We start from the raw sequence: 17,227 nt of genomic DNA on the forward strand, positions 1-17,227 counted from the left end.
TATTTTCTTTGATTGTTGTGCCAATGTTCTCTATGGAATCTTCTGCACCTGAGATTCTCTCTTCCATCTCTTGTATTCTGTTGCTGATGCTCGCATCTATGGTTTCAGATTTCTTTCCTAGGGTTTCTATATCCAGCGTTGCCTCACTTTGGGTTTTCTTTATTGTGTCTACTTCCCTTTTTAGGTCTTGGATGGTTTTATTCAATTCCATCACCTGTTTGGTCATGTTTTCCTGCAATTCTTTAAGGGATTTTTGTGCTTCCTCTTTAAGGTCTTCTACTTTTTAGCAGTGTTCTCCTGTATTCCTTTAAGTGAGTTATTAAAGTCCTTCTTGATGTCCTCTACCATCATCATGAGATATGCTTTTAAGTCCGGGTCTATCTTTTCAGGTGTGTTGGGGTGCCCAGGACTGGGTGGGGTGGGAGTGCTGCATTCTGATGATGGTGAGTCGTCTTGGTTTCTGTTAGTAAGCTTTTACGTTTGCCTTTCTCTATCTGGTAATCTCTGGAGTTAGTTGTTATAGTTGTCTCTGGTTAGAGCTTGTTCCTCAGGTGATTATTTAGCCTCTATCAGCCGACCTGGGAGACTAGCTCTCTCCCGAGTTTCAGTGGTCAGAGTACTCTCTGCAGGCAAGCTCTCCTCTTGCAGAGAAGGTGCCCAGATATCTGGTGTTCGAACCTGCCTCCTGGCAGAAGTTGTGTTCCATTCACCACAGGTCCTAAGATCCCGTGGAGAGTACTGTAGGGACCTTGGGGGTGTCTGTAGACTCCGCACCCAAGGTTCATTGGTGCTGGTGCTGCTGCTGACTGGAAGGGACTTGTGACCCTGGTCAGGCCGGGTTTTCTGCTTCCCTAATTAATGCTGTCTCAGGTCCCACGCGATTGGATTGGAGCAGCAGTTGTGTTCCACTCACCAGAGGTCCTCAAGCCTCTACTTCTTTACTCTTCTCTGTCTGCTTTTCTACAATAAAGCCCTAAAACTATAGACTGTCTCAGCTCAAGACCAGCCACGCTAGAACAATGGAATAGGCCTTCCCCTAAAGAGCAACAATGGAATAGGCCTTCCCCTAAAAAGCCTCATCTACCCTCCCACTGGGAGGCCTTCCTGTGCTCTATCCATGGCTGCCAGCTAACTTATGCCACCCACCTAGTTAGCAGCCTGAGCTAGCCCACCTGGAAACCACCCTGCGCCTTCTCCTCTGCCCATTTTCCCTTTGGCCTCCAGATAGACCGAGCTGCCCCCAAGCCTCCACCTGTTCTCAGCTCTTCCACAGTGTCCAGCAATGTCCTGGAATGCCCAAGAGCTAGAACCTGTTGTCCCTGGCCCAGGGACCCTGGGCTGCTCCCTCTCCACCCCCTGCAGACTGGGGTTCCATGGCTTCCCACATTCACACTCTCACCCAGTTGGTGTGTAGAGTATACAGCATTTCCCCACATCTGCCTACCCAGAGCCCCGGACCTCTGGCAGGACATGGGTCATCTCTCCCACCCCCTTAATTTCCCCATGTCCAGTGCCCAACAAGTAAATATCTTCAAAAAATATATAGAAAAAAAAGTTCCCTATCCTAAAGAAAGAGGTGCTCAGGAACATACAAGAAGCCTACAGAACTCCAAATAGACTGGACCAGAAAAGAAATTCCTCCCGACACATAATAATAAAAACACCAAATGCACTAAACAAAGACAAACTATTAAAAACAGTGAGGGGAAAAGGTCAAGTAACATATAAAGGCAGACCCATCAGAATTACACCAGACTTCTCACCAGAGACTATGAGAGCTAGAAGATCCTGGACAGTTGTCGTACAGACCCTAAGAAAACATAAATGCCAGACCAGACTGCTATACCCAGCAAAACTCTCAATTACCTTAGATGGAGAAACCAAGATATTCCATGACAAAACCAAATTTACACAATATCTTTCCACAAATCCAGCCCAACACAAGATAATAGATGGAAAACACCAACACAAGGAGGAAAACTACACCCTAGAAAAAGGAAGAAAGTAATCTTTCAACAAACCTAAAGGAAGGTAGACACATGAACAGAATCCCAACTCTAACAAAAATAACAAGAAGTAACAATCACTTTTCTTTAATATCTCTTGACATCAATGGACTCAATTCCCTAATAAAAAGACAGAGACTAACTGACTAGATATGTAAGCAGAACCTGAAATTTTACTGCATACATGAAATGCACCTCAGTGACAAAGACACCACCTCAGAGTAAAAGATTGCAAAACAATTTTCCAAGCAAATGATCCCAAGAAATAAGCACACATTGTACCCCACACAATAATAGTGGGAGACCTCAACACCCCACTCTCAGCAATGGACAAATCATGAAAACCGAAACTAAACAGAGACACAGTGAAACTTGCAGAAGTTATGAATCAAATGAATGTAACAGATACTTATAGAACATTTCATCCTAAAGCAAAAGAATATACCTTCTTCTCAGCACCTCATGGCACCTTCTCCAAAATTGACCATATAATTGGTCAAAAACAGACCTCAACAGATACAAGAAGATTAAAATAATCCCATGCACTCTAACACTCTTCTATTGCTGGTGGGATTGTAAGATGGTACAACTGTGCTCTGGAAATCAGTTTGGCGGTTCCTCAGAAAATTGGACATAGTACTACCTGAAGATACAGCTATACTACTCCTGAGCATATACCCAGAATGCTCCAACATGTACTAAGGACACATGCTATGTTCATAACAGCCTTATTTATAATAGCCAGAAACTGGAAAGAACCCAAATGCCCTTCAACAGAGGAATGGATACAAAAAATATGGTACATTTACACAATGGAGTACTACTCAGCTATTAAAAACAATGAATTAATGAAAGTCTGAGGCAAATGGATAGAACTAGAAAATATCATCCTGAGTATGGTAACCCAATTGCAAAACAACACATATGGTATGCACTCACGGATAAGTTGATATTAGCCCAAAATCTCCAAATAACCAAGATACAATTCACAGACCACATGAATCTCAAGAAGAAGTAAGACCAAAGTATGAGTACTTGGGTCATTCTTAGAAGGAAAACAAAATACTCACAGGAGCAAATATGGAGATAAAGTACAGAGCAGAGACTGAAGGAAAGGCCATCCAGAGACTGTCCCACCTGGCGATTCTTCCCATATACAGTTACCAAAACCAGACACTATTGTGGATGCCATGAAGTGCATGCTGAAAGGAGACTGATGTGGCTGTCTCCTGAGAGACCCTGCCAGAGCTTTACAAATACAGAGATGGATGCTCACAGCCAAGCAGTGGACCAAGCACGGGGTCCCCAATAGAGTTAGAGAAAGGACCAAAGGAGTTGAAGGGGATTTCAACCCCATAGGAAGAACAACAATATTAACCAACCAGTCCCCCAAACGCTCCCAGGGGCTAAGCCATCATCAAGGGAGCACACATGGCTCCAGCTGCATATGAAGCAGAGGATGGCCTTGTCAGGCATCAATGGGAGGAGAGACTCTTGGTCCCATGAAGGCTCCATAGATACCCCAGGGTAGGGAAACTGTGGGTGGGGATGTGGGAGAAGGTAAGTGGGTGGAGGAACACCCTCATAGAAGCAGGAGGAGGGCGGATGGGATAGCGGGCTTCTGGGGGGAGGGGGCGGGAAAGGAGATAACATTTGAAATATAAATAAAGAAAATATCCAATTTAAAACAAAAAACTCTCATTCTGCATACAGACTGTGCTGAATGCTAATAGTGTGATGTTTCTTTTACTCCATTTGTGGTTCTGCATAGTTACTCCAGAAAGCCTCTGAGCTGGATACAAAAAGAAAATCTAGTAGTGGAATCTCTGAACAATCCTTTTATGTACCCAAAAATCCCAGAGCCTTGTAAACCTGTATTTTATAATGCAGAAATTTTCACCTCTTCCCAGCTAGACTTCATTTCCCACAAAGCCTTTACAAAAATTTTATAAGAAGATAATCAAAGATTTATGGTCATGTTGGGTGAGACCACCCTGAATGACTGTTCTGTATGTGACTGACTTCACAAGGTTTGGAAAAGACACACTCAAGCTGAGCCTGTTGGCACATGCCTAAAGTCTCAGCATTTGGGAAGCTGAGACCAAAAGAAAGATTTTTGAGTTGAGGCCATCCTGGGCTACAAAGCAAGATTCTGTCTCAAAAAAAAAAAAAAATCAAAACTATAATTCTATTAAACCCTTTGGCACAATGAGACTTAATTCTGCATATACTTATTATGTACCTACTATGTGCTATGCTGCTTTCACTGCTAAATGTGCTCAAATGGGATACTGATTGCCCCTGTTTTCTATATAGTATAGAGCTTGGGTGTTTTTCTATAAAGAATTTATTATCAAACTCCATGTCATTTAGTAGAAAGTATACTGTACTATAAAATAGCATAAACTACCCCTAACTGGCTCACCAATGACTGAATTTTACCATAAAGAGTTAATGAGTTATATTGCATTATGGGAGAAAAGGTTCAAAACAGAAACATCGAACTAACCAGTACCCCCGGTGCTCATGTCTCAAGCTGCATATGTATCAGAAGATGGCCTAATCGGCCATCATTGGGAAGAGAGGCCCCTTGGTCTTGCAAAGTTTATATGACTCAGTACGGGGGAATGCCAGGGCCAAGAAGTGGGAGTGGGTGGGTAGGGGAGTGGGGGGGTAGTCTGGGGGACTTTTGGGATAGCATTTGAAATGTAAATGATGAAAATACCTAAAAAAAAAAAAAAAAAAAAAAACAGAAACACTTCCAGAAAAATAACACAGTGAGGCAAATCCAAATCCAAGCAGCAGCTTTAAATCTGTACTTCATTAATTTCTTGACCCATGGAGGCCCCTCCCTCTCTCAGTTCAAGTAACTCAAACTCTGTTATGCATATTTAAGTTCCTACTCAGTTTTATTTTAAAGGAAATAATATTTGGCTAAAATAACATATGTCTAACAGGTAAAAACCAAATATTTCAATAAAAGATGCATGTGTAAAAAAGATAGCATTCTAAAAAGATAAAAATGAACAGTTGTTAGTCACGGGCACTCTTGGCTATGCCAACCATGTTTCAAGCATGGGTGGTTGCACTTGAATAGTAAATAACATGTTGTGCCTTCTCTGTTTGGAGAGTGACCACATTGTCAAAAGTCATGCTTTACACATGGCTTGTTCTGAGAGTTATTAGATTAGAGGAAAAGATGCTTCAAAACAATTACAATGTCTTGAACTGCACATTGATTAGGTAGCATGGGTACTCACCTACTCCTTCAGGTATAGCTTCTGCAGTTGCCATGATGGGCAGGTAGAACTGGGGTTATCCTTTTTGAATGTTGAACACCACTGTTTATGAGTGACAAAGATGTGATGATCACTTATTTTAGATATTTCATTTATTCATACATAAATAAAATGAATAACACTTACATTGCATACTCCTGATCTAAAACTTTCTGGGGATCTCCCCAGAAAGATATTGTGTGTGTGTGTGTGTGTGTGTGTGTGTGTGTGTGTGTGTGTGTGTGATTAATGGTCATTAATGTTTTGTCTGCATGTATGTTTGCATGCACATGAGATTATCAGAAGCCCTGGAACTGGAATTACAGATGGGTGTGAGCTGCCACGTGGGTGCTGGGAATTGAACCCAGGTCCTCTGGAAGAACAGCCAGTACTTTTAAACACTGAGCCATCTCTCCAGCCCCCTGATCTAAAGCTTTCAATATCTCTTCTTTGTTGTGTAGGAATCTAGTGTATGAAGTATTTGCATACATCCTTATTGATCCCAAACAGCTTTAAAAGGGTTTGGACGCCTTTAAATTTATTCCCAAAGGTTCCCATGTTGGAAGCATGGCCCTTAATGTGATAGTGATAATAAAAAAGACTTAAGAACTAGTGCAATGTCTTTAAGTCACCAGGAGTATGTAATCAGATTAGGCTGGGGTACCCTAGTTTCTCTGGCTTCCTGCTTCTGAGATGATTGCTCACTTTCTTATGTGCGCCCACTATAAGAAATTCAGTCATGAGCTTCCCCCACTGAAGCTGGGACAAAGCTAGCACCATGCCCTTGTATCTCTGAAACTGAGTTAAATGAACCTCTTTATACACAGAACTTGCTCAGACATCTCATTTATAGTAACAAAGCTGAGCAGCCTGCTAGAGCTACTGTCTCACATTTGGTAGGCCTGAAAACAAACATGTGGAGAAATGAAATCAGTTCTCCATGTAAACAGTTATTGTGAGGCATAAAAGAACTCAGATTCAAATAATTTAGCTTGAGACACTATGAGAGCTCATTTAACTTCATTACTTTCTTATTAATATCCAATTCATACCCAGCACATACCTTATATATCTCCCAGCTCTGAGCTTAGATTTGTGTTCATCTTCAACTTAAAAATGCCTGGAATTTTGTTCCCATCTCATTCATGATTTGTCTAGTCCCAGTCACTTATCTCTGCTTTAAATATCATACCTAAGCTATCTATTTTTTCTGTGTAAGGAGCTAACACTAGGAAAAGTATGGCTAACAGTCCCATAACCCCCCAAAGACTCCATGCACCTTGAAAGCAAAATTATATAAAAATACTAGAGATTATACATTACTTATCCTCTACTCTGAACAGCTATCAAAATGGCTTTAAGACCTGGGAATCTTAAAGAACATACCAGTCTAGAACAGAATCTAAGAACTTTATTTTATAAGTTTACCTCTGTCTTGAACCTTTGCACACTGGTTTCTGGTTCAGTAGTCCAGATCCTGGATATGCTCAAGGACTGATACATGGACTGAACTGAGCCCTCTCTCCTACATTTACCACATTCCTTCAAAAGCATTATGTACAATGCATCACATATCTCCACCGCTACAGAATCACCTCCACTGGTAGAGACTCTGTACTCAGTGGCTGCATGATTATAAACAAGAATACTACATGCCTTGCAGGGACCCACAGAGCATCTTAGTCTAGACTTTATATATAACTGTTCAGTTGGCTGACTCGTCCAACAAGCTGTGAAGAAGAGCAATTTGGGGGACTATTAGAATAAGCATAAACTCTGCCCCATGAAAGTTACAACTATAGTCATGTATGCACTGATAAAGAGGTATAAAAATTTCCTTGGCTCCTATGCAGAGAAAGAAACTACTATAACCACATATTAAAATCCAGAATTCTAGAAAACCTATTTCTCCAATTCTCAGAATTATACTATAGGCAGAAGCATAGACTATGTCCTAGGTCTGCCTAGTCCTATGAGTAAACCTTAGTAAATCAAGCACAGTACCTCCCTTAGAAAGTAAAAGTCAGCCTTGTCTTGTGTAATTGTCTTCTCATATTTCAATATAAGAGAAAATTTAAATTGCTTTGTGCTATATCATTTTCTTATTTTTATCTCTATAGAAATTAATGCCTTTTGGGATGCTTGCTGCTCTACCTTAATTCAGTGTGCCATGGGTGTCATCCTATATCAAATTGTCTGGAAAGAAAGATATACCATTGTTCTTTTAATGCAGAAACTCACTAAGCATCTAATGGGGTGCTTTCATGGCAATGCCCCCACAAAACCTAGGAATATGGGGAAAACTGAACCAGGAGATGGATGAAAGGCAGATGCAGATGACAAGATTGCTGAGAGAATGCACAATGACACAGAGCATCAAGAAATTGGATCCTGTCCACTTTAAGTACACCACGAGAACGTGTGTCTCAAGGTGTGAATGTAGTGCCTTCCTATACAAAAGACTAGCTATCATCAATTTTAGAAGAAAAAGCAAAAAGAAATTAAAAATCACAGAAGTATTTACCAAGTATCAGAGGAAAGTCTATAGCTCTGTGGAAGCAGTGTTATAAAACTGTGAGTTTAATTAGTTTTAAATGAAAATGACAACATCAAGGACTGACAATGAGATGGAAGGTTCAAGAGACATCCGGAAGGGTCAAATAGTAACCATAGTGAAATCTTTTCGGTACCAGCCAATCAAAACAAGATTCAAGCTAGTACAATCCTGTTCTGAATATCAGTCCTGACAGAGCATAGAATGTAGCACAAGCAAACCAGAAAATGCGGCTGAGTGAAAGACACAGGCACAGAAAATACAAGGCAAGAATGCACATGGGGTGGTGAATAGTGTGTCTGATTGGAGTGAAGGACCTGATTTTCTGGGCCTGAAAGAGACAGTAAATTATTTGCTGTTGTTTTGTTTTGCACAAGGTATTTAAATAACCAGTGTTCTAGGATATAGCTTTCAGAAATGCAAGAACTTAGTTTTCTTCCCTGCAATGTTCCCAGTACTCAGGACAGGGCCCAGAACACAGAAGCAATAAGAAATGGTTGTGAATTGAGAACTTATATAACAGGATACCTGGCAGAGACATCCTTCCCTCTCATGCCTACTTCAGTGCATCCTGTGAACATAACCCTTTACCTTTTCTCTCCACGTAAGTGCAACTTAAGTTCCTCCAAATTGATAAGAGGAAGCTTAGGATTTGTAATCCTATTCTTATAGGATAATAGACAAACAGAATTAGAACTTATTTCCTTCCTGATCTTCATAAAGTAGTTGACTAATCAGAGTTGGTCATAGGATATACTAAATAGGATATTAAAATTTCCCCCAAAGGCCTATATATTAAAGGCTTGATCTATGGACTATAAAAGTGTCAGAAGGTGGTGGAATTTCCTGGTAGGAGGATCTCTAGACACTGAGACATACCTTTGAAGGGAATACCAAGACACTAGACACTCTCCTTCCACTTGCCATGATGTGAGCAAACTTCCTCTATCATATGCCTCTAGTTTAAGGTACTGTGCCATCAGAGACGAAAAAAGATGGAATCAAACAACTGCAGAAAGTAAATTCCAAAACCGTGAGCTAAAATAGAACTTCTGTCTTTACACATTTGACCATCAATATCCTGGGAATCTAGGCAAAGCACTAGAAAGATAACAATTATTTTATCTTTTATAAGGAAACATTTGGGTCCAAGATGTGAGACATACAGTACGATGCAGAGAAGTAGATCATACTTTAGGAACCTGGAGAAGGTGGCTCAGCAAGTGGTATAAGAACAAAGGACAGGAAAAAAAAAGAAAAGAGGGGAAAAAAAGAACAAAGGACAGAAATTTTATTTAACCCTAACTTTTTCCCCACTGCTCTTCCACCCCAAGTCACTAAATGTCCAGTTCCACTTTCACCTCTATGCTTTGCTCTCAAACTTTATCTATATCCACCTGTTCCTGGGGTCTTGTGCCTCAAAACATCTTATGCTTTTATTTGTTTACATTCAATCCATCAAGTTGTGCATATTATTAACTCCAAAATACAGCTGCATCTCACTGCCTTCCCTCTGTCTCAGATGGAATCATTTCACCCCTGGACAAACGCAACAGCTTCTGAACTTAGCTATTCTTGCCCTGTGGCAGATCAGCCTTCTCAGAGCAGCATTCATCTTCCAAACTGTGGACCAGATCATTCCCTTTCCTCAGCTTCTGATTGCATTTAAAGAGCTTGCCTTGGCCCTGGGCTTTTTTTTTAAAAATCTCACCAGCCTACATAAATATGAATAAGTAACTTGGGGCTGCCATTTTAAAATTCCATAATTTTGGAACTAAGTCAATGGGCAGACTTGACTTGTTTTAGTTTAATTTTCCTCATTTAAACGATAAAATTACTAGGATAAAATACTTTCAAGGGCCCTTCTGATTTTAAAACTATTAGTGTATTGTTTTTATATATTTTGAAATAAAAAATGAACAGCTGGTTCCAAATGACAAAACTCAACTATGTGGTCAAGATTGCCCAAGTCTCCTTTGTACACTTCCTGTGTTTTCAGATGCTCCAGAGCCTGACATAAAGGAAAAGGCCAGACCAGGCCTCCCGAGTCACATGACTTCCCTCAACCCTCAGCACTAACTCTCATGCCATAGCCTCTGAGGAACCTCTCCTGTAGTCTGTTCTGACCACTGTTCCCATTGTCTGTTACATTTTCTTCAAATCAACAAGTTTGATGGTCTACCCTTATTGGCCACTGGACTAGATCTCAGTCCATCAGAAAACACACTTCTGAGCAAGCCTTTGAGGAAGTTACCAGAGAGTGCCAGTGCCACCATGCCATGGGCTGGGATACCAGATAGAATAGAAAGGAAAAGAGGATACTCGGCAGTCCCCTTCGTACTTTCTGACTGTGAATATGGTGTGACCAGCCACCTCTTGCTTCTTCCACAACTGGAATCCTTATCACCAATATGCCCTTCTATGCAATTTCCTTAGACTGACTACAAACAGAAAACACTGCTCATTTTCCATACTTGTATCCAGACTTCCCTGCCAAGTCTTTCAATTCCTCTGAACTGATGATCAGTATGTCTGATAGCAGCAAACTACTTGACTAAGAAAAGGAAACTCAAGTAAAGTGAACAGCTTCCAGCAGGGACCAATATTAGTAGCAAATATTAGGCTCATAAAGTAGACAAAAGTATGCTAGATGACAGGAGGATAAAATATTATGCACCTAATTAGTCAGAGAGCCATAAATGACACAGCCAGAAAATATTATATAATCTTATGACCCTGAATGTCAGGCAATATGGGAGCCCTGGAAGACTAATGAGCTGCACAGCAAACACATTGAATAGCAGTTATTTCCTGATGTGGACATTGCTCTCTGATTCACTAAGTCAGGGTTATAGGTTATCCAGAACCAGGAGGTAGAAAAGAAAAATATATGAGTCATTAGACTCCCTATCGCTTAACACAAATCACTGGAATCTTGGAACTTTGTGGTCCTTGCAAACTCAAACCCAGTCCCAACCCTTTCAGTGCCAAAGTACATGTTTGCCAAGCCATTTAGCATCCCTGAGTTCTATTTTCTCATAGAAAAAAAAAGATGATTATAAATAGACCAATATTTGACAAACTGGAGTTTCATCTATCTTTAAATTATTTCTCAGAAGGCAATGGAGACACCAAATGATCACCTGGCAGTCCTGATGAGAGAGGGGCTCGCAGCCTCCCCTGGATGCACCCCTTCTATCTATCCTTAACCACAACTTTCCAGGTCCAGAGATGTTCAGCTTAACTATTCATAAGATGGTTGTTATAGTCAATTCAATGATGGTCAAGCAACAACACACTAAGGTGTTTCAAATATTTTTATTCTTATACAAAATCTTAAGTCTTTAAACCACAAAAAATTTCATTTTTAAGTTCTAAAATCATTTAAAAAGAATATATTAAACTGAGAATTAATAAACCCCTCTCATTATAATTATTTGAAACATTCTGATTAATTAAGTTATGATGGCTAGAAGGAAAGTGGACTCCAGCCAAGGAAGCACGTAAGCTAACTGCAGATCTTCAAGGCACCCTCTTCTAAACCCAGCTTCAGCCACAGCTCTATAACAGACCATCTGCTTCAGCTTCCTGGCTTTCCCTACCCCTGCTGCAGTGGATCACACATATCTTCCCCTCCAAACTTCCATTCTCCCACTCATTCTGTTATCCCAGCCCTCAAGGCTAGCAGGCATTACCTGGGAGAACATAGGTAGGTCACTTCAGCCAGGAAAGCAGGTAGCCTACAGCAGAGTTTCACCTCTCCCTCCTGTCTAAACCCAAGCTCGATTCTCACCATGAAATCTGTAGTAGATCACCTAAAGCAGACTTTGCCTCCTTTTTGCCCCTATCTCAAACCAATCATAAAGATCCCCTCCTCCAGCCATCTTCCCCATTCATTCTGTTATCCAAACCATATAACTATCAAGCAAAAGGAATCACCAGACCGGTGGGTTTCATTAAAAAATGCTTACAAATATTTAAAGAAGAGTTAGCACAAGTGTGTCAATCTGTTCCAGAATACAAGAGAAAAGACAATACAACTTCATTTTACCAACAGGAAAACACTGTCAACTGTAATAACAAACAACAGCACCAAAAAAGCAACGGAGCTCAAAAGAATAGACATAGAAACTGTTAACATGATCACAAATCGAACCTAGCAAGTGTTTTCAGACTATATGACATTACCGAGCAGACTTTCTCCAGAGATCCAATGATGAATGAATAATCAAAACTCAAGCAACTGTGTTCACTATATTTATAAACTAAAGTAGAGACTTTATAGAATTCAATGAAAATGAGGGCACAACATACCTGAACTAATGGGACACAATAAAAACAGTGCTAAAAGAAAAGTTCATAGAACTAAATGCCCTCATAAAGAAACTGGAGAGTTCCCATACTAAGTAATTAAACGTATACCTGAAAGCTCTAGAACAAAAAGAACCAAACACACCCAGGAGGAGTCGATGGTAGGAAATAATCAAACTTGGGGCTAAAGTCAATCAATTAGAAACAAAGAGAACAATATAAAAAAAGTCAACAAAACAAAGAGCTGGGGTACAGAGCTAAACAGAGAATTCACAACACAAGAATCTCCAATGGCTGAAAAGCACTGGGAAATGTTCAAAGCCCTCAGTCATCAGAGAAATGCAAATCAAAATCACCCTGAGACTCTACCTCACACCACTCAGAATGGCTAAAATCAAATACTCAAGAACATACTCAGCACATGCTGGCATGGATGTGTACAAAGAGAAACACTCTCCCATTACTAGTGGGATTGCAAACTGGTACAACCACTTTGGAAATCCATCTGGTGCTTCCTCAGACAATTGGAAATAAGAAGACCCAGCTATACCACTCTTGGGCATATACCCAAAAGGTACCCCACTATACCACAAGGACATGTGCTCCACCATGTTCATAGCAGCCTTATTTGTAATAGTCAGAAGCTGGAAACAACCCAGATATCCCTCGACCAAAGAATGGATACAGAAAATGTAGTTCATTTATACAATGGAATATTATTCAGCTATTAAAAATGAGGATATCATGAATTTTACAGACAAATGGATGAAACTAGAAAATATCATTCTGAGTGAGGTAACTTAGACCCAAAAGGACATGCATGGTATGTACTCACTGATAAGTGGATATTAGCCAAAAAGTATAGAATATCTATGATACAACTTACTAACTGTAAGAGGTGTAACAAGCAGAAATGCCCAAGTGAGGAGGCTTCACTCCCACTTAGAACGGTGAAGAAAATAATCATGGGAGACAGAGGGAGGTAGGAACCTGGGGAGGTGGGAGGGAGAAAAGGGAAACAGGATTAGAAGTGGGGAAAGTGAACAGGAGAGAAGCCCAGAGGGGCAAGAGAATGAATGGAAATAAGAAGGGAGTGGATGGTGGAGGGACCCTCTAGAAAGTCCCAGAGACCCAGGAGGTGAGACACTCTCAGGACTCATTGGGGTACCCTTAGCCAAAATTTCTAACACTGGGGAAAATGAACTCGAAGAATCCACCTCCAGTAGATAGACAGGGCCTCAAGTAGAGGAAAAGGGTTACTAACCCACAATCAAAATCCCTGACCCAGAATTGTTCCTGTCTAAAAGAACTGCAGGGACAAAAATGGAGAAAAGATTTAAGGAAAGGAGGTCCAATGACTGGCCCAACTTGGGATCCATTTCATGAGGGAAGGGGGCAGGAGGAGTGAGAGAACCAAGGCCTGACACTACTGTGCTATGATGTGCTTACTTATAGACAGGAGCCTGGCATGGCTGTCCTCTGAGGGGCCCTACTAGCAGCTGAATGAGACAGAAGCAGATACTTACACTCAGCCATTGGACTGAAGTCAGTGACCCCTAAGGTTGAACTATGAGAAGGACTGAAGAAGCTGAAAGAGAGACACTGACCCCTAGGAAGATCAACAGTCTCAACTAACCCAGACCCCAGGGTGCTCCCATGGACTGAGCCACCAAGCAGGAGCACACACAGGCTGCTCCGAGGCCCCGGCACATATGTAGCACAATTATTATCCAACAGATGACTGTGGATACCTGGTCAGGTCTTAGTGGAAGGTTTGCTTAATCCTCAAGAGACTTCAGGCTCCAGGGAAGGGGGAGGTCTAGTGGGGCTGGGGAAGCACTCTTAGAGACAAGGGGAAGGAGGAATGGGATGAGGAACTGTAGGAGGGGGAGCCAGGAGGGAACAACAACTAGAATATAAAAAATAATAATAATAATTGTTTATTAGATATTATCTTCATTTACATTTCTTTTTTTCACTTCTTTTTTTTAATTAGATATTTTGTTCATTTACATTTCAAATGTTATCCCCAAAGTCCCCCATACCCTCCCCCGGCCCTGCTCCCCAACCCACCCACTCCTGCTTCCTGGCCGAGGCATTCTCCTGTACTGGGGCATATGATCTTCACAAAACTAAGGGCCTCTCCACCCACTGATGGCCGACTAGGCCATCCTCTGCTACATATGCAACTAGAGACACAGCTCTGGGGGCGGGGGTACTGATTAGTTCATATTGTTGTTCATACTTTAGTTCCTTGGGTACTTTCTCTAGCTCCTTCATTAGGGTCCCTGTATTCAGAAGGAAGGACCATCCAGAGACTGTCCCACCCGGGGATCCATCCCATATACAACCACTAAACCCAAACACTATTGCATATGCCAAAAAGATTTTGCTACAGAACCCTGATATAGCTCTCTCTTGTGAGGCTATGCCAGTGCCTGGCAAATACAGAAGTGGATGCTCACAGTCATCTATTGGATAATAATAATTTTTAAAAGAATAATAAAAACCAGAAAACATATAAATGAGGAAGGAAGACATAAAATTCCCTATTTGTAGTTGTGTTTAGAACCAACCTACAAATCTACAAACTAAAAATAGAAGATCACACTTAAAAAGATGTAGAAATAAATATCTCTAATGTAGTGATGAAACTGCAAACACAAAAATTAAAATACAACACAATTTACAACACTCAAAAATCAAGATAAATATATGTAAATAAAACAAAGCATAGGTAAGACTGATCACACAGAGTTGACGAAAATGAGGAGGATCTAAATAAGGAGACATAAAACATCATTATGGAGAAGACTAGAGTAAAATTGCCAATTCTCACCTAAAATTAGCACAATTGTTAGGAAATTACTTACTAATTTTCTGCATGAACTATGAAGTTCTAAATTTTACATGAAAACAGAAGGGATCTAGAATCACTGATGGAAACTTTATGGAAAAGTTAGAGAAGTTCTTCCTCTTCCCCCAAATCCTATATCCCATGCCCACAACCCCATTCCACCCCATCTCACCCCAAGTTCTGTAGCAGACCACCTGTTGTGGTCTGCCCTCCATCTAGACTTCATCTCTAGTGGATCACACACACATCTTCTTCAACCTTCCTAACACCAATTCATCCCCCTGTCTCTGCCCAAAACTCCAGCATTCATTCCCTGGGAACCAATTCCAGCCCTTTGGACAACCAAGCTTGCCAGAGAAGCAAGTAGATCAGAAAAGCAGGAAGGGAGATTCACTCTCCTTCCTCTCCTCCAAATCCAGTGTCCAAGTCTCATGCGCAGCTCTGTAGCAGAACACTCGATGTGGCTTCTCCACACTGTCTCCATTCCCAGGGTACTAAGCAGATTCTGATGTAACAAAAAACTTTCCTCCCTCCTGTGAGTCCACTTTTTAGCCCATCTCCACCTCTAAGTGTCAGCTCCCAATACCTGGAAATATATTTTAGCTAGAATCCCCATTGGCCACACCTTCCATGATCCCAGAAGCATCCCCACTGGCCAACATACAACCACTTCACCCTTCTCAGAACCAGAAAGAGCAAGAGAAACCAGGGAAGAAAATGCCTCCCAGACAAAGAAAAGACAGGATATCAGCACCTAGACTTTCAATCCTCAAAAGCCAATTGTGTAGACTCCAGTATGAAAACAAGAACAGCAAGGACAATGTGTCCACTAGAGCCAGTAACCATACAACAGTAGGCCCTGAGTATTGCCACATAGCTTAACTACAAATAAAAGACTTGAAGTGGCCTTTATGAATATAACAAAGATCCTTAAAGAGGAAGTGAGTAAATATACACTATGGCTTCCTGCTTTATCTTTTCATGGGATTCCTGAGTGTAAAAATGAATGGATCACAACATCTGTATTTGTTAGTTTTGCCTTTCTTTAGGCTCTGTCCTTCTGTTTATTTTGTCCTTTTCCAATGTGTTAGATTTTGTTTCATCTTTATTTTATTGTATTAATACTTAGAAGCCTGTTTGTTTTCTAATGACAGAAAGGATGTGTTTTGGATTGGAAAGGAGGAGGAACTGGGATGAGTAGGTAAAGGGAAAAGTGTTACCAGGATACATTATGTGAGAGGAAAATTGTATTTTTAATAAAAGGGAAAAAAAGAAACTGACTCTGCTGAGTCATAGTCAATAAGCCATGAAGGTTTTCTGTCATCTCACATGACTAGTGTTTTAATACAGTGATGTATGAAATATGATTTGGTGAGCTAGGAGGTGGCTCAGTGTGTGCTTGCCCAAACACGAGGACCTTGATTCAAATGCTCAGATGTCAATTTAGGCTGGATGGGGCAGCATGTGCCTCTAGCTCATGTGTGTATAATGTTAGGGAAGAAAAGACAGGATGGTCCCTGGAACTTGCTGTCCAGCCAATCTACTTAAATCTCCTGATTTAAGAAAGAAAGAAAGAAAGAAAGAAAGAAAGAAAGAAAGAAAGAAAGAAAGAAAGAAAGAAAGAAAGAAAGAAAGAAAGAAAGAAAGAAAGAAGAGGAGGAGGAGGAGGAGGAGGAGGAGAAGGAGGAGAAGAAGAAGAAGAAGAAGAAGAAGAAGAAGAAGAAGAAGAAGAAGAAGAAGAAGAAGAAGAAGAAGAAGAAGAAGAAGAAGAAGAAGAAGAAGAAGAAAAGAAGAAGAAGAAGAAGAAAAGAAGAAGAAGAAGAGGGGGAGGGGAGGAGGAGGAAGAGGAAGAGGAAGATAGAAAGAGATATAAGGAAATATACTCAATGTTACTAACTCTAGCTTCCCCTATGGATATACACAAACTTGCACATACATATACACAAATGATTTAGCAAAATCAAACATGTACATTGAAGTTCTTGGGAATCACATGTCACTGGTGGCAGAATATGCCTGCATTGGTGAGATTAAGCTATTGTCAGGTGGAGCCATAGTTGAGTAAAAGGATTAACTGCTCCAAGAAGCTGAAATGTGTAATTTTAGTCTCTAAATAATCTAAAATTGAAAACACAAACATCTAAAATGTTTTTACAAATCAGTAAAATTGTAACAAAAAGAAATAGTGAAAAAAATTTGGACGGCAGAATCTATATGTAAA

The 17,227-nt window shown here is 40.6% G+C and overlaps 1 protein-coding gene across 1 annotated transcript in view; it reads right to left on the bottom strand.

The window, feature by feature from the left end:
• Iqcm (IQ motif containing M) overlaps positions 1 to 17,227 on the bottom strand; it is a 513,003-nt gene that overhangs the window by 403,139 nt on the left and 92,637 nt on the right. Inside the window, exon 3 of the mRNA XM_021170291.2 lies at positions 5,267 to 5,347. Coding sequence (XP_021025950.1) covers positions 5,267 to 5,300 — 34 coding nt within the window. The 5' untranslated portion in view covers positions 5,301 to 5,347. The remainder of the gene's footprint in view (positions 1 to 5,266; positions 5,348 to 17,227) is intronic.

The sequence above is a fragment of the Mus caroli genome, unplaced genomic scaffold (genome assembly GCF_978045245.1).
Source record: "Mus caroli unplaced genomic scaffold, Mus_caroli_1 scaffold_10, whole genome shotgun sequence".
In the NCBI taxonomy this organism is placed as follows: Eukaryota; Metazoa; Chordata; class Mammalia; order Rodentia; family Muridae; genus Mus; species Mus caroli.